Genomic DNA, 24,080 nt, shown 5'->3' on the forward strand with positions numbered 1-24,080 from the left:
TCTCCCCTGGGATGGATTCCAGCAGATCGAATATTTGCTGACATGCAGAACAAATCCATCTGCTGGAATCCATCCCAACGGATGGATCCGCTGGTCTGTACAGACTCACCGAATCCATCCGTCCGAAGGGATCCCCCGCATGCGTCGCAATGATTCAACGCATGCGTGGAATTCCTTATATGACAGCGTCGCGCACGTCGCCGCGTCATAATCGCGGCGACGGCGCGACACGTCATCGCCAGAGGATTTCGGCGCGGATTTCAATGCGATGGTGAGTACACTCCATCGCATTAAAATCTGCTGAAATCCTCGAGAGGATCCGTATCCGCGGATAAATACTCCCGTGTGTATGGGGCCTAAGATTTCCTATCATCTGTGCCCAGTCTTGCCACACAGAGTTAATCCAGCTCTGAGCAATCCTCTTTTATTGTTCAGTGAAATAAAACGGACTTACAGAGAAAAACCTTAGTCCGTTCCGCCCCCTTGCTGTGAAAGACAGGTTATTTACATATCTCATGCACTAGCCTGAAGACAGGCATTATTTTTTAATTCCCACCCCACTCCTTTTTCTGAAGTCATGTGGTTACTTTTCTGGGTTTTGACTGGATGTTAGTGATCATAGCAGAATTTAGTGTAAGGAACACACACAGGAAAAAATGCATGTTGACAAGGGGAATGTAGAGGAGGGCGGGGAGTCTACTGACATCACGACTCCACCCACAGAGCTCCAGACAACAGACCCACCCACAGAATCTGCAGTTTTTCATTTCTTATAATAGACAGAGGGAAGACATTTGACAGGTAAGGATACACGCAGGAGGCATCTATATCCTTATAGATCAGCACTATGACAATAGTTTAGAAAGGATGAGAGGGGGTTTACATCCACTTTAAGTAAAATACTTGATTACTGTGTCACAAGTCTGGTGTCTGTGTACTTGTATCGCCATATTGAAATAGGATCATACATTGGATACTTATAATCAAGAAAATGAAGAGTCCTTTTTACCAACCAAAGTCTGACTATGTCAACATAAGAAAACACTGAATACAATTCCAAAAATGTTTTTATTGAAGTATTATTTGAACAATTAAATAGATCATGTAAAATAATGAAAATCCATTCTTCATAAGTTACAACAAATTAATTGGGAAGATCATTAACTCCAGACACAAAGTTCATGGTTTTTCAAGCTGTGCCACTCTTGCCTCCTGCAAAATGTCAAAGAAGTAGAGGTGAGTGAGTAGCTGTGATTCTTCATTTTACAATTTACTATTACAGGATTAGTAAAGTTTTCTTTCCCTCATTGAGAGACGCAACTGTTGATTGAAGATCAATCAGGTTAAGCTGCTTGTGACAGACTCACCCGGGACATCCCCAGACCCTCTTATGTCTAAAATCATTCTATGTCCACTAGGGGCATAGGATGACTGATAAATGATATCTTGGACTACCTGAGATGGGATTATTATGTAATTATTATCCACAATATATTCCAGGATATCTGTAAAGAACTATTTACTGTTTGTTGATTCTGATTGTAATTGTAAGAGTGGCTCATTCATAATGTTGGGACACATACTGTTAGATGCTAATGCCATCACCTCCAGCCATCTGTCTGTTCTCTGTGCTAATTGACCATGCTATTGTGTGAAGATGTCCTGTGTTTACACTTATGATAATGTGTATTGTATAGCAGGTGATCGGAGACGTGACGTCTACCCTGAAAGGTCATATCTATGAGTCGCCTAGTCTGGGTAAATGATTAGTTAATTAGCTCATGTTAATTTATGTTCTGGTTACCTCCTCTTTAAACTGTATATAAGGTTGTATTCTTGGTTCTATTAAACACTCCATGTCCAGCAGACAAACAAGTCTTGTCTCGTTGTGTGCTTGTGAGCAGCTGGAATATCTGATATCTATATCCAGACTGATAGGAAGCGGTATGTGACGGAAGCACTCAAACGGAGTGTGGGACGTTCCGTTACACTGCTTATTTCTGCTTCTGACTGATCTTTTGTCATCAGGTGTGTCTCTCGATGAACCATTATTTACCATAATTTTCCTTTTCTGGTGCCTTTCCATGGAAGCATATAAAGCATAGGTATGCTGCCATGTAGGCACCAGGAGATTAATTTTACAAAAGAAAAATTATTTTTTTAAGTTTTGGATAGAATAGAGAATGAAGATTTGTAAGCTGTATATTACAAAATGTTATATTTGTCACAAAAGTTGAGGGTAAATCTTCGAATGGAGATACCTGTTTTGCTGTGAGCTGTCCAAGAGGAGAACTCCACACACTTTATAACTTTTTTTTTCTCTCTCACTTCCTGTTACATCTCCGAGACAGGAAATAAAAAAAAACTTTCCAAGGGGACGCAGACAGCGTAAAAATTATTATACAGGATTTATATAGCGCCAACAGTTTGCGCAGCGCTTTACAACATTAGGAAAGACAGTAGAGTTACAATACAATTCAATACAGGAGGGATCAGAGGGCCCTGCTCGTTAGATCTTACAATCTAGAAGGGAGGGTCAAGTGGAACAAAGGGTAGTATCTGTGGGGGATGATCAGATGGACAAAATGAAAAAACAGTTAGATATGGGTAGGATAGGCTTCTCTGAATAGGAGGGTTTTCAGGGATCGTCTAAAAAAATAATAAAGAAGGAGATAGACAGATTGGGGTAAGGAGTTCCATAGGCTTGGAGAGGCTCTGGAAAAGTCCTGTAGACTAGCATGGGAGGAGGTGATGAGAGAGCTAGAGAGCAGATGGTCTTGAGAAGAACAAAGATAACGATTAGGTTGGTATTTTGAGACTAGGTCAGTGATGTAGTTGCAGGCAGAGTTGTGGATGGCCTTGTAGGTAGGTGTTAGTATTTTGAATTAATTTTGTTGGGTGAGCGGAAGCCAGTGGAGGGATTGACAAAGAGGAGTGGTAGACACTGAGCGGTTGGTAAGGTGGATGAGTCTGGCAGCAGCACTCATGATGGATTGAAGGGGGGATAGAGTATGCAGAGGTAAGCCAATGAGGAGGGAGTTGCAGTAATTGAGGCGAAAGATGACCAGGGAGTGATTCAAGAGCTTTGTTGTGTCATTGGTTAGAAAGGGGTGTATTTTTGAGATGTTGCAGAGGTTGAGGCAGCAAGATTTGGACAGTGATTGGATGTGGGGCTTAAAGGAGAGTTCAGGACTACTCCTAGGACCTTGACATGTGGGGGATGGGCTGATAGTTGTGCCATCAATCTTGACAGAGAGATCAAGGGAAGCGGCACGTGGGAGAAGACAATTATAAGTTTGGTTTTGGATAGATTGAGTTTGGAAGTGGTGTGACAATAATTGTAAAATAACTGGTAAAATAAACTGAAGTTGGTTGTAACCCTTCTATACTCTAGCCCAGTGGTCTCCAAACTGCGGCCCGAGGGCCGGATGTGGCCCTTTGCTTGCCTTTATCCGGCCCTTGGTGCACTATCCCTCCACTGATACGAGACACTATTCTGCCATCTGACACCAACAATGGAGCACCATTTCTCCCACTGACACAACCAATAGAGCACTATTACTCCCTATGATACCAGCAATGGGGCACTATTCCTCCCCCTAATACCAGATGTTTACTAACAATGATGCCAGGAAAAATCCCACTCCCGCTGGCCAAAGTCCGGCCCTTCAAGTGTCTGAAGGACAATAAAACGGCCCTTTGTTTAGAATGTTTGGAGACCCCTGCTCTAGCCAAAACTGAAGAAAAGTATTGAACCTTATTTGTCATGTAGATGGCCAACCCCTTATTTGATCAAGACTTCCAGTAAAGGTGCTATATCCTTTATATCCTAATTCTGTATCAACCAAAAAAGTTGAGCTATAAAGGGGGTTGTAAACCCTCGTGTTTTTTCACCTTAATGCATCCTTAATCTCCCCGTTTTACTCACCTGAGCCCGTTCGTTCCCTCGGCGGAGACGTGCTCTTCTTCTCTGCCCGGGGGTTCTCCGCTCTTGATTTGGATAGATTGATATCAGCGCAGCCATTGGCTCCCACTGCTGTCAATCAAATCCAATGACGCAGGCGCTGGGGGGCGGAGCCGAGTCTTGAATTCTGTGTGAATGTACACAGATGCAGGACTCGGGAGCGCGCCCGCATGGGTGTCCACCTTAAGAGAGCCTTCTCAAATGTGGACACTCGATGTGGGAGTTGCTACCAGCTCCGCTGGGGGACACCAGAAAGTAAGTATGACATGTTTGTTATTAAAAAAAGAGGGTTTACAACCCCTTTAATTTCAACCTCTATATGATGGATAAACAAATTGAACCGCTTTGGCCCCAAGGCAGGACCCTGGGGCACACCACTCACAACTTTAGTCCATTCAGAGAATGTGTCATTTATTACTGCTCTCTGGACCCATTCATGTAATCAGTTCCCTATCCCTGTACATACAATTTCATCAACTTGGTGTATACATGCATTCCATGTCCAATAAAGACCAATTCTTGATGTAAAGGATTTCCTCAAGCATTCTTTTACATGCAAGCACCTTATGTGATCTATGAATCCAACCACCTTCCCAGCACAGGATCATCCAAAAAGTAAACCAGACAAGCATCGAGAGTAACCTATATCTGCATGGAAACAGAAATATTCTCTGCAGGCCTGACTATCCAGTTGCTTGACCTTCTCCAAAATTGGTGTCTTGCAACTCTATCAATATGAGTAATTTGTTCCATATTACTTTTTAAATGTATACAACTCAATACGAAAACCAAATACTACACTCAGAAGGATCTCCATTGGGACTGTATATTCCCCTTTTCTCTTGTTCACTCTCTACTCTAGTTTCCTGATATGCAGCTTGACTATAACTGAGCTAAGTTCCCCAAGAACTCAAGGGTGGAAGGCACCTTGTCCTGGTAATTTTTTTACATTAAGTTTGTCTGGTCTCTTTTGTACCTGGCCTTCTGTCTGCAGCAGATGTGCCTTTGTTGAAATGTCATTAGTAAAATGCCACCCCAGTTATGTTGTTAGGTACATTTTTGTTTTTGGGCTTCTGTTGTAATAACAGGAGCAGGGATTGTGTAGTTTGGTCTGTTCAAGGCTTCACAGGCTAGTTTGATTGCTTCTCCCTGCCTCTAGGAGAAGCTTCTAGAGCTTGGGAAAGGAGAATTGAAATAAGCATCCATAATATTTAGCAGAACCTGTCCAATCCCTGGGTAGGTGTACCCAGATGGTGGTTGGAGATGCTGTTAAAAAGTCTGCAGCCCTGAGGAGATTTTTTCTCCCACCATGGGGATGGAGACTGGTTATCCCTGGACCCTCCTCTCTGGGCTGGAGACTGGACTACCTTGTTTGAGGCACATGTACCTCTGGACTGTCTTTTTGCCAGGATCTTGTGAGTAGAGCCTCTTTATCTGCACAAAAGCTAGTTCATGTTCCTCATTCGTGAACTATATCCTACCCAAACCCATCCTCATGTTATTCTGCTTCATGGTCACCAGCCTTGAGCCACAAAATATTTAAGTGTGCCTATGTTAGTGCTACTACTGCCTAGTGAAGGATGTTGTCTACCATTGCTACTTCTCGTTTGGAGTATCCTACATCACCCCAGATCCCTCCTCCCAAGTTCTATTAGAAAAGAAACTTCCAAAAAAGAAAAAAAAAAACATGACTAATTTTTGAGCCAGAATGGATGGACTAATGTTGGGTGCCTGGCTGCTTTGCACTGTTTTTGGGGAAATAACCTGTCTAATCGGGGCTAGCGCTTCCTTAGTATTACTGTTATGACTATCAGAGACAAATGTTTTACCTGTAAATACTGAAAATAAATGATTCAATAAGCTGCCTTTTTCCAGTCATGCGTGACCACCTTCATCTGCTATGAGGCCTATCTGTTTTTTCTGTTTACTTTTGCTGACCTAAACTTCAGCCTGAATCAACAGTCAGACAAGTAGCATTTTCAGAAGGAAAGCTCAGTAATTGCAGCTTCAATGTCTATCTCAGTACTATAGGAGCATATGGTTACAACTGAATTGCTGCATTTTATAAACTCTCCATAGGAGGTCACTATAGCACTTTGGAACAGAATAGCAAACTGATATTTAAAGTATCGGCATTTGGAGGAAAAAAAAACAGTTGGGAAGAGGTAGGACTGTACTTCTTCATTTATCTTAAAGAAGAACTCCATCTCTCCACAGACTTTACAAGCTGGACCAAATGGTCCCTCACTAACCTGTTCAGGTAGAAGAGAGCAGCCAGACCAAGGGGTAGGGTAAGTAATAAACCTTATCCCTGCACCCACTCACTCTGGGTGCAGCCAGTGGCATCACCGACGCATGCGCTGTGAAGGTCCGGCATACTTTGCCGGAACTTCAGAGCTTCGTGCCGGAACCGAGCGTGACATCATCGCGGCTCCGGCCAATTACACAGCCGGAGCATGCAAACCCTGAAGAAAGACCAGGGGAAGATGTTAGCCCTCTTGGCAGTGACAGCCCGGCGCTGGAGGGCTTTGTTGTAAGGTAAGTATTTCATACTTTGTAAAAATGGGGGGAACCAGTGCTTTAACTGGGCCGGAACGCGGCGTTACTCAGTACCGCCACTTCCAAAAATGGCCCTGGAGAGTACCAGCACCTCTCCGTGCGCCCAGTACGTGGGTTTCCCGTACCGGAACGCACTGGCGCATCGCACCGGGCGCAACATTGGGGGGGGGGGACACAAAATACCGGCGTCCGTGCCACCTTTTTTAAATCAGTAAAATGTTAATACTGTGTCACTGTTCCGAGCACGGCCACCATTTTGCGGCAGCTGGCACCCTGTGATTGGGCGTATGTGGTCATGTGCTGGTGGGGCTGGCCAATCCATGAACGTGGGCGGGCGCATGCCCAAAGGCTGCCCCTGGAGGAGTCCTGCCCGCGTTTCTGTATCCGCTGCCATCTTCTCCTCCACCCTGACAGCGCCGGTTCGGATGTGTGCAGTGGACTTCATCTGGGAGGGACAGCCGGCCAACTCAGTCTTGACACGACAGGTGAGCCTGACGATACATATGGGAGTAGGACTCGGCAGTCGGCACCAGCACCTAGTTGGGGAGACTCAGACTCACGCCACCGCCATGCCACGTGTTAATGCATTGCCCGACCAGGCCAGCCACTCACTCGCTTGAGTAACAACATGCCTGTCTGCCTGATGCCATTGCCAAAAGCCCCCTCCTGCTGCGGCCTGCAATAATTTGATCAATAACAGAGCTTCATGATCTATACCCTCAGGGCTTTCAGCATGTAAGGGGTTAAATGATTAATCCAGTGTAATGCATCCTTCAGGGCTTTCAGCATGTAAGGGGTTAAATGATTAATCCAGTGTAATGCATCCTTCAGGGCTTTCAGCATGTAAGGGGTTAAATGATTGCAAGATTAATCATTTAATCCCTTACAGTAAGGGGTTAAATTATTAATCCTGCAATAATTTAACCCCTTACATGCTGAAAGCCCTGAAGGATGCATTACACTGGATTAATCATTTAACCCCCTACATGCTGAAAGCCCTGAGAGGGATACATTACATAGGATTAAGGATGAGCTCCAGAGTGTTCGCACAGTGCACGTGCAGAGCCCATTTTGTTCAATACCCTTTTGCACATTTTATTTATGTTCAGTAGCTCTTTCTACAGTAGCTCTTTTTCAGGGTACTTTCTAAGGGTATTTTCATGTTCAGTATTGGGGGGGGGGGGGGGGAGCACCGGCGCCTAATAGAGTACCGGCACCTCTTTTGGCCCACTTAAAGCACTGGGGGGAACTAATGCGCAAACCATACAACAGGGACTATGAAATCTAATGTCTAAAACGTGAAAATGAGAAAGCAGCTGCCTCAACCAAAAAAGTGTTCACACACCAAAGATAAAATGAAGATGAGGGGTGTTGAGGCGCTTACTAAAATATGCAACAATACTAATAAAGTGCTGAGTGAAAACAATTGTGCAAATATAAATAAAGTTAGTACAGGAGGTACTAACAACAGTGATGGTCCACTTAAAAAAATATTGAATGAATCCACAGGTGCAGTCCTACAATCCAAGTGAATAATGAAAAAATAAAAAAATATATAAATGTGCTAAACTTCATGTGAAACAATTCAAAATGCGTTTAAGTGTAGCAAAGCAATAATGCAAAAATGGTGCAAAAATACAAATGCAATACTATAAAAAATCCTGACAGTGATGGATAAGCTGACCAATAAAATATATATAAATACTTTGAAATAATAAATATTATAATACAGTCAATGCAATAAAAATAAACATGCAAAACGAATCATGCATGCAGAAAAAAACTAAAATTTGAAAATGTGAGTCTCTGTGCACAATCCACAAAAAAATACACAATATCGTGCAAATAAATCCAGTGGAGGAGAGCCATTGGTGACGTCACACCGCTCGCGGCCGAGAGCGGAGAGATTTAGGGCTGGATTCAGAAAGATGAGCGGATCTTTCTGCGGGCGTAATGTATCTCAAATTTGGGCTCAAGTTCCTAAGTTATGGCGGCGTAATGTATGTGGGCCGGCGTAAGCCTGCCTAATTCAAATGGGGATTTTGTGGGCGTCTTTTATTCAAATTTAAGATGACCCCACGTATTTTACGTTTTTTGTGAACGGCGCATGCGCCGTTCGTGAAAAAATCCCAGTGCGCATGCTCGAAATTATGCCACAAGTCGTCATTGCTTTAGACGTGAACGTAACTTACGTACAGCCCTATTCACGAACGACTTACGCAAACGACGTACAATTTCAAAACTCGGTGCGGGAACGACGTACATACTTAACATTAGCTACGCCTCATATAGCAGGGGTAACTTTACGCCGAAAAAAGCCTAAAGTGAACGACGTAAAAAAATGTGCCGGCCGTACTTACGTTTCTGAATCGGCATAAATACCTAATTAGCATATTCCTCGCGTAACTATACGGAAGCGCCACCTAGCGGCCAGCGTAAATATGCAGCCTAAGATACGACAGTGTAAGACACTTACGCCGGTCGGATCTTAGGGAAATCTATGAATCCTATGAATCAGGCGCATAGATACGACGGCCCGCACTCAGAGATACGACGGCGTATCTGGAGATACGCCGTCGTATCTCGTTTCTGAATCTAGCCCTTATTGTTTACATGCTGGAATACATCTGTCTTAATGTAAGTGTATCCGCTTTGTGTTATTAAAGCTTATTTGACGTTATTACACTATGGAGTTCCCTTTGTTCTGATTGTGTTTGAGAGCCATCCACCCCTGGTAAATTGCTGGTACTTAGAAGTCACTGGTTGATGTGGAGCTAGAAAGGCATGTGTGGAAGCCAGCCAGGAGCCGCTCGTCCATATTAGAAGTTGCAGTGCCATTTAGGAGCCATTGCCATTGGAGATTCTTATAGGCTTATTTGCAAAGCCAGTGGAGGTGAGAGGTTGGGGGAAACAGGGCACCCGGAACACTCTGCACTTGGGAACTGTTGTGGATTTAAGCACTTTATATTGAAGATTATTGTGGACACTGGATTTATTTGCACGATATTGTGTATTTGTTTTGTGGATTGTGCACAGAGACTCACATTTTTGTTTTTTCTTCATGCATGATTCGTTTTGCATGTTTATTTTTATTGCATTGACTGTATTATAATATTTATTATTTATGTCTTTCAGGTGTTTTTTTTTTTTAAACCAGATGCAGTTTACTACTGATTTAATCACCTGCAACTCTGGTTCTGTGGTGCTGCGTACACACGATCTTTTTTCGGGTTGTAAAAAATTACGTTTTTTTTTATGTCATTAAAAACGATCGTGTGTGGGCTTCAGAGCATTTTTCGGGTTCTGAAAAACGGGCAAAAAAAAATTCGAACATGCTTTTTTCATAACGTTTTTAACGTTGTCGTTTTTAGGGTTGTAAAAAATGATCGTGTGTGGGCTTTAACGACGTCAAAAATTTGCGCATGCTCAGAAGCAAGTTATGAGACGGGAGCGCTCGTTCTGGTAAAACTACCGTTCGTAATGGAGATGGCACATTCATCACGCTGTAACAGACAGAAAAGCGCGAATCATCTTTTACAAAATCAGCTAAAGCAGCCCCAAGGGTGGCGCCATCCGAATGGAACTTCCCCTCTATAGTGCCGTCGTACGTGTTGTACGTCACTGCCCTTTGCTAGAGCATTTTTTTTTTCACGATCGTGTGTAGGCAAGGCCGATTTAATGATCACGTTGAAGGAAACGTCGTTTTTTCTAGAGCCTGAAAACCGTTGTTTTCTACAACCCAAAAAATGATCGTGTGTACGCGGCATTACACTTGACTCCACAATCAACAAAGAAATAACTGTCAGACATGGAGTCTAGTACACCAGTTTTACCTGTTACTGCTATGTGAACAAGGGAAATACATTCAAACTGGCCATATTTCATAAAAAAAACAATATTACATAGAATGGGGGGGGGGGGGTTTAAAGTCGTCTGTTTGTGCGAAAATTCAAGAGTCCAATTATAAACTTCTAACAAGATGGAACCTCACCTCCCACCTCCTACACCGATTTTTACCCTGATACTACAGATCGTTGTTGGAGATGTCAAGGGGATAGGGGAACGTTACTCCACATATTTTGGTCATGCCCTAAATTGACTAATTTCTAGACAAGAGTCAGGGAAATAACTCGAAAGTTCACGAAATACAAGACCCTTGGTGATCCGGCCTTTTTCTTTCTACGCGTATCTAATATCTTGGCCAAATGTTATCAAAAATCTATTTTAAGACACCTCCTCAATGCTGAGAAGTCCTGCATTCCACTCCACTAGAAGCAACAGTTACTGCCAACTGCGGCTAATTGGTTGCGTAGGGTAGAGGACGTCAGTAGAATAGAAGACTTAATGTCGACCACACAAAATCAACAGGAAAATAACACCTTCGACTTGGAAACTTTGGAAAACGTTTATTCTGTCCACAGAGGGCCTGGCCCTCCTTAAGCACGATGACCAAACATGAACTCTGCCCCAGCTGTCCGAAGCCAACAATAACCAGTCCTTCCCACCTTTCCCCCCAGATCCCCTCCCCCCTCTACCTATTCTCCTACACTCTCTTCCCTCTTCTTCTTTGTCTCCATTTTTCTTTGTTTCTGTTATTCTTTACTTGTTTGAAAATAGGAAAAAAGTAACGGGTGACTTCGGGTCTTATGCTTGAGTTCTCCATATACATCTCTTTTTGTAGAAAACAAGCGGAAGCATCAGATTGAAACTAGTTATATAATCAATACGTTACTCTGAGATGATTGTAACATTTCAATTGCAAATTATTGTATTTATTGAATGTATTGACCTGATTTCGCCCATTGTGGGTGGTAATAAAGATTATATTTGAAGATAAGGTTAAAAAAGACACAAGTCCATCAATTTCAACCTATGTGTGTGACTAATATTGCAAGTATTAATATCTCAAGGGGTGCGGACGTTACCTTTAACCTGTGGAGTGAAGCACCATGGGTCATTAGGACTGCTGGAGTCGAAGCAGCAGCCTTTGGAATGGCATGCGTTCATAGTGATCCCTGGGTAGCCACAGTCTTGCCTCTGACTGGGAGCCACTGAGCATTGAGCATTATCTGGTAGATAAATTACATTAGACAATAGATCAGACAGATCTCATTTTTTTACTGCCTATATATCCATAAACTGTACACTTCACAACATAGACAAAATGCACGGACAATCAAATACAAGTTATTAGGCCCCATTCTCACCACATGTATATGCATTTTTAAAGCTTGTGACCAATTGTATTATATAGACTTTTTCTAAAGCCTCCACATCTAAGCTAAACTACACTAACCTCCTTCCCCTTCACAGCTGCATACTTACCCTGGTTCTAGACCGGCCTTTTTCAACCCAAAGATTGTATAGAAGGCAGTGGGTGGATGAAGCCTGCCTTTCTAATTACACAAAGCCACAGGTTTTTATTGTTCACCGTTACGACCTTCTAGCTGTCAACCTGCTAACGACCAGTTGATAAGGAGGATGTCAGTCGCCCACATAGCATGCTTGTTTGACCCTCCTCTGCCTCTCTCCATCAGTTTTGGGGTCACATTAGCCGAGTGATGGAGAAGAAGAAGAGAAACATGGGAATACTAGTCAGTACCAACTTGCACCTCTCAGGCCTCGTACACACCACCGAACATGTCTGCTGAAACTGGTCCGCAGACCAGTTTCAGCGGACAGAGTCGACCGTGTGTACAGCCTAGCAGACAGGTTTCCAGCAGACAAAAGTTTTAAAGCAGGCTTTAAAACTTGTCGGCTGGAAACCCGTCCGTCCGACATGTCCGCTGGTTAGTACACCTAACCAGCGGACAGAAATCTCCCGCATGCGTCGAATGGATTCGACGCATGCGTGGAAGTATTTTACTTCCTGGTTTGCGGACGTGGCGGCGTCAACGTCACCATTTTCATCGGACATGTCCCCTCGTCTGTACGGGGCCTAAGGCTTCGCACACACTACCGAGAATCTCGTCGTAAATGAAACGTCATTTTCCTCGACGAGTTTCTTGTCAGGCTTGTCGAGAATCTTGTCAAGCTTTCTTTGCATACAAGGCATACTGTCAAGACAAAATCTTGTCGTTCTCAAGCGCGGTGACGTACAACACGTATGGCGGCACTATAAAGGGGAAGTTCGATTCCACTGGCACAACCCTTGGGGCTTTTGCTAATCTCATGTTACTGCGTGGTAAGTAAAAGTTTGGTAAGAGACGATTTGCGCTTTTCAGTCTGTTACAGAGTGACAAATGTGCGATTTCCATTACGAAAGCTTCTTTTACCGAAGGTGTGCTCCTGTCTCATACTTTATTTTGAGCATGCGCGGGTTTCTAAGCATACACACGAACGTGTTTCTCGTCGTAAACCAGCCTGATGAGAAACATGACGAGGAAATTGAGACTCCCGACGAGAAAAAAGAGAACATGTTCTCTTTTTTTCTCGTTGAGATCCATTTTCTTGATGGAGTTTGTCGAGGAAAACGGTCGTGTGTACGAGGCCTAACTTTGGTTGTCTTAGGTGAGTGGATTTTGCTGCATTAGGTAAAACTATTAGAATCGTTTTTACATTTTAGGATGGGGTGCCTGAAGACTGTCCCTAATTTTGGAGGGTGCCTCAAGATTGTTGATGATTTTAAAGGGTGCCCTGGCTGTAAAAAAAAGGTTAAGAAACACTGTTCTAGACTATGGCTCTTCTATTGTTTACAAGCCATCCAACGAAAATCTCTTTACCAATGACCAAGCTCCCGTAACCTTTAATGGAATCATATACCAAGCTTTTAAACTAAAAAACAGCCTTTCACAACCTGTTTACCCCAGAGAAACCCCTAAAATAATTTTTATTATTTTAATAATAAGTCACAGGGGGAACCCTTATTAAAACCCATACATTGGGAGTGTTGGCACTCAATAGGAATATCAGGAGCATGTGCTGTAAATGTTCCTGTTCTTTGACAGCAGCTGAGCTGATACCAGCATTCTGGTTTTGGCTGTGTCTGAATGTCCATCTGCAAAGTGATTGCTGTGGTCAGTCTCTGGGTGGAGATCAAACCTGATTTAATCCAGCCAAGCCTGCAGTCTCATGCTTGTGATAGCACTGGTTACATGTGCTCAAGCTGCCTGTTAGTCTGTCCTGTTCTGCTGTTTGGATTCCCTTGCTGATGACCTTGGATTGGATATCTGACTCTGCTTGCCTTTTGACTACAGATTGACCCTGACTATTCTGAACCTTGCCTGCCTTGTAGCTGGGCTGCATTGAACCACTCTGCCTGTGTGCCAACCTCAAGTACCTGTTTGCTTTGCTCAGTTCGAGCCTGCCCCGGCGTGTTGGCCAGGCACCATAGCATTGTGTGTAAGTCCTGGAGGCAACTGAGTACATGTAGGCTAGACATGTGCAGATTGGGAAAAATTGTTTAGTTTCGGATCGATTCATTATTTTAAGAATTTTGTTTCGTTATGGAATTAGTTTTGTTTGGTTTTGGAATTTGTTTAGTTTCGTCTTTGTTAACTTTAATTTAGTTTTCGTTAAAATTTGTTTCATTTATACATTTTCTAATTAATTCCAACTTTTCAGAATGATAAGAAATCGGATCGATGTGACGTGACGTCAGAAAGGGGCGGTGCCACTGGGTGATGTAGCCGGGTGGCCCCGCCCTTGCCTATATAAGAACTGTCAAAGCGAAAAGTGAGCAGCCGACAGGTAGCCTCTCAGGATTTTTTCTATTTTTTGGGTCTGGCGGGCGTCGTGATGAACACATCGATTTTTTTTTAATAAAGGGCTTGTCAAAAACTTGTGGTTCTTACTTTCTGAAAAAATTTCTGGTAAATGGGTAGGTGTACGATGTACCTGATACCCATTTCCATAGGAGGGGCGGGATCTGGGGGCTTCCAGATTCCGATAACCCCCACCCGCAGACCCCAACAACCACAACCCAGGGTTGTCAAGAAGAGCCCCCCTGCCCCAAAGCACCCACCCCCAAAAGGGCCTGGTATGGACTGGGGGGGAACCTATGCCGTTTTTTTTTTTTACATTTTTATATTGCCGGGAAATTGTCGGCATTCTTTATCTTAACATTCATCTCTCATTTGTGAAGCCAGCTGACAGATGATGACTCATGGTTGTTAAGGACTTCTTAACAATCAGCTATTTATTCACACAGAATTTGAATCAATCAATCATTTTTCGACCAATCCGTATTCTAATCGTTCTGAAAAGTTGAATTTTTTAATTTTTTATACGGATTTCAACAAAATTCATTACTATTTCATGTGAGATTCGAATACATCCAAATCTCTGAATAACCAATTTTTTTTCCAAATTTGTATTGGTATTAAAACTAATTGCACATGTCTAATGTACGCCCGCTTGCCTTATGGGAAAGAGGGCTGCCTTTAGGTGCAGAACACAGAAGCTAGCTATTGTGTCTGACCACCTGCGTAAAGGGTAAGCGTGACACGGAAGAATGCAACCCTTACAATGGTGGTCAGAATTCCACACTTACAGATAGATAAAAAAGATTATTGGTGTAATTTCGCTTTTCAAGTGGCGTTAGCCCTGGAACTACAAATGCACCATTCGATGGGAGGTCAATCATTCACAGCTCAAGGAACCTCTAGAGCAGCCTTTTTTAAGCCAGTGGGTCAATGGGGAAAATGCTCCTTACATTGGTGGTCGGGGGAAAAATGTAACCCTTAAAGACAGCTAAAAAGATCATTGGTGTCATTCAGTTAGCTCTTTCAAATTGGCATTGGCCTTGGAACTAACCAGACATCAGACCAGACACATTAGTGTCCTCAGTCCTCCGCACATCAAAGTCCCCCACTTCCAGTGTTGCCAACCTACCAGATTGAAATTAACTAGCACAACACCCAAAATTTACTGGCACAGGCAAATTTTTACGGACATTTTACAAAAGTTACAAAATTACAGATTTAAGTGCAAATTTCAGTATTTAGGCTACAAACAAGTACACAATGCAAATAGCAATACGATTTAATGTACATATTAAGGTACAAAAAATGACACTCTTTGGCTCGTGCAGTGCACTCGCCATAGGCAGAGGACAGAGCCGTGATAGCCCAGCGGCCATCTTTTTTTTACGGGCACCCGATGCCCATAACAGAATTTACGGACACCCCGAAAAGGGGGTTACATTTATACGCTGTCCGTAAATTAACGGACGGTTTGCAACACAGCCCACTTCACAGGTTTCCCTTCAAAGTAGTGTTCTCAGGCCCCCTTCACATCACCCCCACCCTCTTCACAGTAGTGTACTGAATCCCCTTTACATAGCACACCCCCCCTTCATTCACAGAAGTGTCCTCACTACCCTTTCAAATCATCACCCCCCCCCACAGTACAGTCCACTGCCCCTTTCACATGACCCCCCCCCCACACACACACACACACACACATACAGCACTGCCCCTTTCACATCATCCACCCACCTTCACATCACAAATACCCCCCCCCCCCCCCAAGCAGTAGTGTGCTCTGCTGCCTTCACATCACCTGGCTCCACATCATCCATCCACAGTAATGCTGCTCTTCACATCACCGGCCCCCTGCACATCACCCTCCCCCCCATCACTACCCCTTTCATATCAACCCACACACACACACAGCAATGCCCCCTTCACACCACTCCCCCCCCCCACAGCACTGCCCCCCCACTTCATGGGAGCGAGAGCTGCCGGCTGTTAACGTTTCATCCGCCCTACATCCTAGCCACCAATCACTTGCTTGTTAAAATGCACGGCAATGTTAACAGCCGGTGTCTTAACGTTCTTGTTCCACCATCTTAGAAGTTCCACAACCGACTGCGCAGACTCAGGGCATGCGCAGTAACAGGCTACGGGCAGGCTACGGAAATAGCCGAACGCAACAGCTGATCGTCAGCTGTTAAGAGGAACACAGCTCGGCAGATCACCGGCGGAATGGGCAGCTGCTGAGAGGCGTGCACACGTCGCTTTTATTTACTTTTTTTTTTAGTTTGCATTCATTTATTTTATACATTGTGTTGTGTCCGCGGCATGCGGGATCCCGGAGCACCGGAGAGGAGGGGCTGTGTGCGGCTCTATGGGGCTGACGGGGCAGGAGGAGCTCACTGACTGACAATAGAGCGGCTGCCATTCCTCTTACACACACACGGCCTGCGTCACCCGGCCATTCAGGGCACCAGTCAGCGAGCACCCAGGTGGGGGAGGCCCCATAGCTGCCTTAGGGAGGGAGGAGGAGGAGGAGGGGAGACTGTGACCCGAGTTCTTGCGCCACCATCTGAGAAGTTCCACAACCGACTGCGCAGACTCCGGGCATGCGCAGTAGCAGGCTACGGAAATAGCCGAACGCAACAGCTGATCGTCAGCTGTTAAGAGGAACAAATACCACAGCTGGAACCAGCTCGGCAGATCACCGGCAGCTCTCGCTCCTATCCAATGCAGAGCTGTGCCTCCCGAAGTCAGTTTATTACCAGCACTCAGCTTATTACCTCCCCCCCCCAATGCAGAGTTCTGCCTCCCACACCCAGCATTTTGCCATCCTGCCTCCCAACATGCAAGAAATGACAGTGGCCAAGGCCAGGGAACAGAAGCAGCTCCTAAATGACGTGACCCGGGTCCAGACGGGACAGTGGCTCGGTCCAGATCCGGAACGCGGTCCGTCATTTAGTGATGCCTGCAATAAAATAATAAATACACATTTTGGCAATACTGGTGCATATATTAATATGTGCAGACAAAGAATTATCCTTTAAGATGTCAGCAGCAGTAGTGCAATAAGTACGTAGACATGTGCAAACTGAAATATTTTGTTTCGTAATTTCGTTTTCGTCAGAAAAATAAATTTATTTAGTTACTGACGAAAATCGTTTTGATTTATTTTCGTTTTTCGTTGGGAATAGCTTTCGTCCGAAAATCCAGATATACATGGTTTCAGTGTCGAATGGTCAAAAAATATTCGACGGAACATCGAAATTTTACGTCGAATCGTACGGTCGTACGGTCGAATATTTCGCCTACAAGAATTCTAACGTTGTATGACTAGTAATAATAAAAATAAATAATTATATTATTATTATTTATTATATTACTAGTCAACCAGCATTAGGCCCCATACACACGAGAGGATTTATCCGCAGATACGGTCCAGCGGACCGTATCCGCGGATAAATCCTCTCGAGGATTTCAGAGGATTTCTATGCGATGGCGTGTACTCACCATCGCATTGAAATCCCCGCTGAAATCCTCTGCCGATGACGTGTCGCGCCGTCGCCGCTATTATGACGCGGCGACGGGCGCGACGCTGTCATATAAGGAATTCCACGCATGCGTCAAATCATTACGACGCGTGCGGGGAATCCCTTTGGACGGATGGATCCGGTAAGTCTGTACAGACGAGCGGATCCATCCGTTGGAATGGATTCCAGCAGATGGATTTGTTGAGCATGTCAGCAAATATCCATCTGCTGGAAATCCATCCCAGGGGAGATTTATCCGCGGATAGATATCCGACGGAGTGTACACACCATAGGATCTATCCGCAGAAACCCATTTGATGGGATTTATCTGCGGATAGATTCTATGGTGTGTATGGGGCCTTAGACATTTTCTATAGCCTATGGGTTGAGCATTAAAAATGTACGAGTGCAGTATATCTTCTCCGTCGAATCTTTTCTCTGCGATTTTCGATGCTTTGTCGAATCTTTTCTCTATAATGTCGAATCTTTTCTTTTCTCTATAATGTCGAAAAGTACAGTATGTGTGTGTGTAGTAGAATATTTTTATATTCTAAACAAAAATGAAAAAAAACATTTTTTTATTACGGATCTCTAGGTTTTCGTTTTGTGCGCTTTCGTTATCGTTTGTTAAAACGATAACGAAAATACCTGAATTTCGGACGAAAATGCATTCGGACGAAAACGAATGCACATGTCTAATAAGTAGTAAGCCTTGCTAGTCTAGCCACAGCAGACATCTGTTCTGCTTACTGCTCTTTCACAAATTGATAAGATGATTTTGCCATGATTACATAAATCGAACGGCACTGCACTGTACCTTGTGCCAGAGAGTAGAAGCACCAATTCACCCCAGGGATGCTGGAATCAAAGCAGCAGTTCTTACTGGCACATAGTGAGGCACTGATCCCAGGATATCCACAGTTCCTCCTCAGATAGGGAGATCCGCCACACACATCTAAAGGCAAACAAAATACACAAACATGGTAATAGCTGGGCCACCAATAGTTTTAACACCGAAAAGATTTGTTATATAATGTCTGTGTTCTTATGTGTCCAGCCTAGCCATGTACTGTAGATTATGATTTATCAGGTTAGAAAAATTATTATAAGTTGATGTTTAACCACTTCACCACCCGGACCATTTGGGTGGTCAAAGACCAGGCCACTTTTTGCGATTCGGCACTGCATCACTTTAACTGACAATTGCGAGATCGTGTGACGTGGCTCCCAAACAAAATTGATGTCCTTTTTTTCCCACAAACAGAGCTTTCTTTTGGTGGTATTTGATCACCTCTGCGGTTTTTATTTTTTGCGCTATAAACAAAAATAGACCGAACATTTTGAAAAAAAATCAATATTTTGAATTTTTTGCTATAATAAATATCCCAAAAAAATCTATAATTTTTTTTATATTTCATCAGTTTAGGCCAATACATAATCGATAAAAATCGAAATAAGCGTTTATTGATTGGTTTGCGCAAAAGTTATAACGTTTGCAAAATAGGGGATAGTTTTATGGCATTTTTATTAATTATTTTTATTTTTACTAGTAATGGTGGCGATCAGTGCATTTTTTCGCGACTGTGACATTATGGCGGACACATCGGACACTTTTGACACATTTTTGGGACCATTGTCATTTTCACAGCGATCAGTGCTATAAAAATGCACTGTTTACTGTGAAAACGGCACTGGCAGTGAAGGGGTAAACCACTAGGTGGCGCTGTAGGGGTTAAAGCGGGAGTTCACCCATTTTTTTTTTTTTTTCTCTTTTCCCCTTAAAATTCCTGCTCGTTTTGTCTAGGGGAATCGGCTAGTTGTTTTAAAATATGAGCAGTACTTACCCGTTTTCGAGATGCATCTTCTCCGTCGCTTCCGGGTATGGGTTTTCAGGAGCGGGCGTTCCTTCTTGATTGACAGTCTTCCGAGAGGCTTCCGACGGTTGCATCCATCGCGTCACTAGTAGCCGAAAGAAGCCGAACGTCGGTGCGGCTCTATACTGCGCATGCGCACCGACGTTCGGCTTCTTTCGGAAAATCGTGACGCGATGGATGCGACCGTCGGAAGCCTCTCGGAAGACTGTCAATCAAAATAGGAACGCCCAGTCCCGCAGCCCATACCCGGAAGCGACGGAGAGGATGCATCTCGTAAACCGTAAGTACTGCTCATATTTTAAAACAACTAGCCGATTCCCCTAGACAAAACGAGCAGGAATCTAAGGGAAAAAAGTATATTGTAGGGGTGAACCTCCGCTTTAAGTGTTCCCATGCATAGTCAAAAATGGAGAGTATTGCCTCTTTTAGACTAGTAATAAAATCAATCAGATGTGCCAACATCCCGTTTAATTTGCAGAAAGTAGAACCTGATGAATAAGGTCCTTTTTCATCAGGTTCTACTTTCTTCCCATGCATAGTGTTTCTTACTGTAGGGGGGGTGGGCTCTGTGTCACATGACACTGATCTTCGCTCCGAGTACACAGAGCCACGATCAGTGTCATTGTCACTAGTCAGAGGGATCCCCGCGGTGATCGAGTCCACGGGACCCGCTGTCCGACTCACGAGGAAGGCGGCAGGGTCGCGAGCAGGCATTTAAAGGGCCACGTACAGGTACGTGATTTTTCCTGTCCGTGCAATTCTGCCGACGTATAGCTACATGGGCCGGTCCTCAAGTGGTTAATATTGCACCTTACCTTGGCCTTTTGGATTGAAGCACCATTTAACCCCACGAACAGATGAGTTAAAGCAGCATCCACTAGAATAACACTGCTTTTCAGTAATTCCTGGATATCCACAGTCTGTTCTGTTGGCTGGACTCACCGCGCACTGAGCCTTATCTGTAGAAAAGTGGAAGTAAAAACAGATTATTAGACTACTGAGAAGGGAGAAATGGGACAGACGGGTAGAAGTGCAGAGATAAATATGGGATATCCACGGTCTATCCTTTCAGCTGGACTTACAGAACATTGAACCTTATCATTAGATGGTACAGCCTCGCAGGACTCCTTTATCGGGGATGTGACATCAAATGCCTGATGAAGGGGTCCTGCGAGGCTCCAAAACGTTGCTGTTTGCTGTATCAATGTGATCGCTGAATAGAGCTTTTCACCCATTTTTCGGGTTAGTTACGCCGCTGTAAATTAGGGCGCAAGTTCTGTATTCAGAAAGAACTTGAGCCCTAAGTTACGGCGGCGTAACGTATGTGGTCCGGCGTAAGCCCGCGTAATTCAAATGGGGATGATGTGGGCGTGTTTTATTTAAATTTAGTGTTTCCCCCACGTATTTGAAGTTTTTCAAGAACGGCGCATGCGCCGTTCGTGAAAGAATCCCAGTGCGCATGCTCGAAATTCCGCCGCAAATCGTCAATGCTTTCGACGTGAACGTAACTTACGTACAGCCCTATTCGCGAACGACTTACGCAAACGACGTAAAATTTTCAAAATTCGATGCGGGAATGACGTCCATACTTAACATTGCGTACGCCTCATAGACCCAGGGGTAACTTTACGCCGAAAAAAGCCTAACGTAAACAATGTAAAAAATTGCACCGGGCGGACGTACGTTTCTGAATTGGCGTAACTACCTAATTTGCATATTCCTTGCAGAAATATACGGAAGCGCCACCTAGCGGCCAGCGTAAATATGCAGCCTAAGATACAACGGTGTAAGACACTTACGCCGTTCAGATCTTAGGGAAATCTATGCGTAACTGATTCTATGGGCCAGATTCACGTAGATCAGCGGATCTTTAGATCCGCTCGATCTACCTGATTTAAGATCCGCTCCCGCAAGTTTGAGAGGCAAGTGGGTAATTCACAAACCACTTACCTTCAAACTTGCGGCGGCGGATCGTAAATCCCCCAGCGGAATTCAAATTCCGCGGCTAGGGGGAGTGTACTATTTAAATCAGGCGCGTTCCCGCGCCGATTTAAATGAGCATGCACCGTCCGCGGAATTTCCCGGCGTGCATTGCTCCCACTGTCGCTAGGACGTCAGTGGTTTCGACGCTTACGTAAACGGCGTCCATCCGTATTTGAGAACGACTTACGCAAACGACGTTAAAAAATTAAAAATCGACGCGGGAACGACGGCTATACTTAACATTGGCTGCGCCTCATAGAAGCAGGGGTAAGTAAACGCCGGGAAAGCCGCTACGGAAACGTTGTAAGAACACTGCGTCGGGTCCGCGTACGTTCGTGAATTTGCGTATCTCGCTGATTTACATATTATTCTACGTAAATCAGCGGGAACGCCCCCGGCGCCATTTTCAAATTGAAAATAAGATCCGACAGTGTAACACAGTGTAACACTGTCGGATCTTAGCCATATCTATGCGTATCTGATTCTATGAATCAGGCGCATAGATAGGACCAGTGTAAGTCAGAGATACGATGGTGTATCAGGAGATACACCATCGTATCTCTTTGTGAATCTGGCCCAATGAATCAGTCGCATAGATACGACCCCGCAACTCAGAGTTACGACGGCGTATCCGGAGATACGTTGTGAATCCGGGCCATGGTGTTCTAGTGACATTCCTCATTCTAACCCCATTCCTGACTGCTCTTGACTGCTGACTTTGGCAACACAGAGGGTCTACCAAAGCCCATGACAGCTTGATAGCCCATACCTATCTCCGAATTTTTTCTCATTTGTGCAATGCACCCCCCTTACCAATAGCCTGTTTCGGAGCCGCGTAGGAACCCTTTATCAGACATGTGACATCATGGGTCCTGTGAGGCTCCGAAACGTTGTGGTTTGCTGTAACGGGGTGATAACTGAATAATGCATTGGACCCATTTTTTTGGAGACCATGGGGGTTGATTTACTAAAGGCAAATAGACTGTGCGCTTTGTGCAAGTAACGTTGCTCCAGAGCTTAGTAAATGAGCTCTGCTGACTTCTATCATCCAATCATGTGCAAGCAAAAATGCATTTTTTTTCCCTTGCATGTGATTGGGTACTCTTTGCAAAGTGAAGCTTTGTCTTGTTTACTAATCTCTGGAGCAACTGCACTTGCAAAGTACACATTATATTTGTCTTTAGTAAATCAACCCCACGGTGTGCTGGTAACATTGCTCATTCTGATTGCCCACGGTTCCAGCTGGTGGTTGCTTCAGAACCCACTTAGACATACAGCCGCTTTCACAGGAACGCGTGCATTGCGAAGAGTGCGTTGGAATCTTAGGAATGAGGTTTGGTAAAATACTCAAACAGGCAGGCAGTCAGCATGTAGGCAGGTGCAGTCTATACTCCCCACTGCAGGTGGTGTGCAACTGAAGCGTCAATGCAGAAGGGGAAGGAAGTGGTGAGGAACTTGGTTCCCCTGTTACTTCCTGTGGTCACAGGGAGATATGAGTCCAATGTGACTCTAGTGGTCATCTTCGGTCAGGCAGAGTCTATTTAAAGCTGGGGTTCACCCTAAAAAAAAATTCTACCATGCCATTCAGCATACTAGCACGAGCTACAGTATGACTTTTTTTTTTTTTTTTTTTTTTGCGCCGTACTCACAGTTTAATCCCTTAGTTAAGTTTCAGACTCCTCACGGGGAGTAGGCGTTCCTAGGCAGAGGGGAACATGAATGACGGCCGGCTATGGCGCGTCACGCTTCCCGAAAATAGCCGAAATAGGACTTGGCTATTCATGGCGCCTGCGCAGTCAGCTCCTAGTCTGTGCGCAGGCGCCGTATAGTGCCGTGAAGAGACGAGTCCTACTCCGGCTATTTTCGGGCAGCGTGACGCGCCATAGCCGGCCGTCAATCATGTCCCCCTCTGCATAGGAACACCCATTCCCCGCGGGTGTCTGAAATTTAACTAAGGGATTAAACTGTGAGTACGGCGCAAAAAATAAAAATAAAGGCATACTTTAGCTGACGCTAGTATGCTGAATGGCATGGTAGAAACTTGTTTTTTAGGGTGAACCTCCGCTTTAAGAATCTGGCTCCCAGGTTTGGTGCACTTCATGCGAGTGACTAGCATAGGGACAGGATGCCCGTCTGTCAGGGAGGTAGTGAAAGGTTCCAATGGGGTAGGGACAGTGCAGGGACTACATCTACCACTCTTCAGGAGCCCTGCCCTTTGGGTGTGGGCCAGGCCGGCCGCATTCAACTCCTCATTGCTGATGCTGTGGGCATCATCAAGTCCTTAGACTGCTGTCATTGTCTTGAGTGGCTCCAGCTGGGCGTGTCTACCCACCAGGCCTGAAAAAGCTGTGTTTGCACCTTTTCTACAAAAAAAAACGTTGTTGCCTGACTTGGACTTGGTGTGTTTACTGCCCACCACACCATGCTGTACCTTGCTCACAAGCAGCACAATGATTGGTGAGCCTTGCTGGTCTAT

At 44.5% G+C, this 24,080-nt stretch overlaps 1 protein-coding gene across 1 annotated transcript in view; it reads right to left on the reverse strand.

The window, feature by feature from the left end:
* Positions 1-1,049: 1,049 nt before the first annotated feature.
* Positions 1,050-24,080, reverse strand: part of LOC120927992 (neurogenic locus notch homolog protein 2-like) — a 74,369-nt gene continuing 51,338 nt past the window's right edge. The window contains exons 24-27 of the mRNA XM_040339034.1: positions 20,437-20,580; positions 18,565-18,702; positions 11,449-11,592; positions 1,050-1,212 (exon numbers count right to left, since the gene is read on the reverse strand). Coding sequence (XP_040194968.1) covers positions 1,190-1,212; positions 11,449-11,592; positions 18,565-18,702; positions 20,437-20,580 — 449 coding nt within the window. The 3' untranslated portion in view covers positions 1,050-1,189. The remainder of the gene's footprint in view (positions 1,213-11,448; positions 11,593-18,564; positions 18,703-20,436; positions 20,581-24,080) is intronic.

The sequence above is a fragment of the Rana temporaria genome, chromosome 2 (genome assembly GCF_905171775.1).
Source record: "Rana temporaria chromosome 2, aRanTem1.1, whole genome shotgun sequence".
Lineage (NCBI taxonomy): Eukaryota > Metazoa > Chordata > Amphibia > Anura > Ranidae > Rana > Rana temporaria.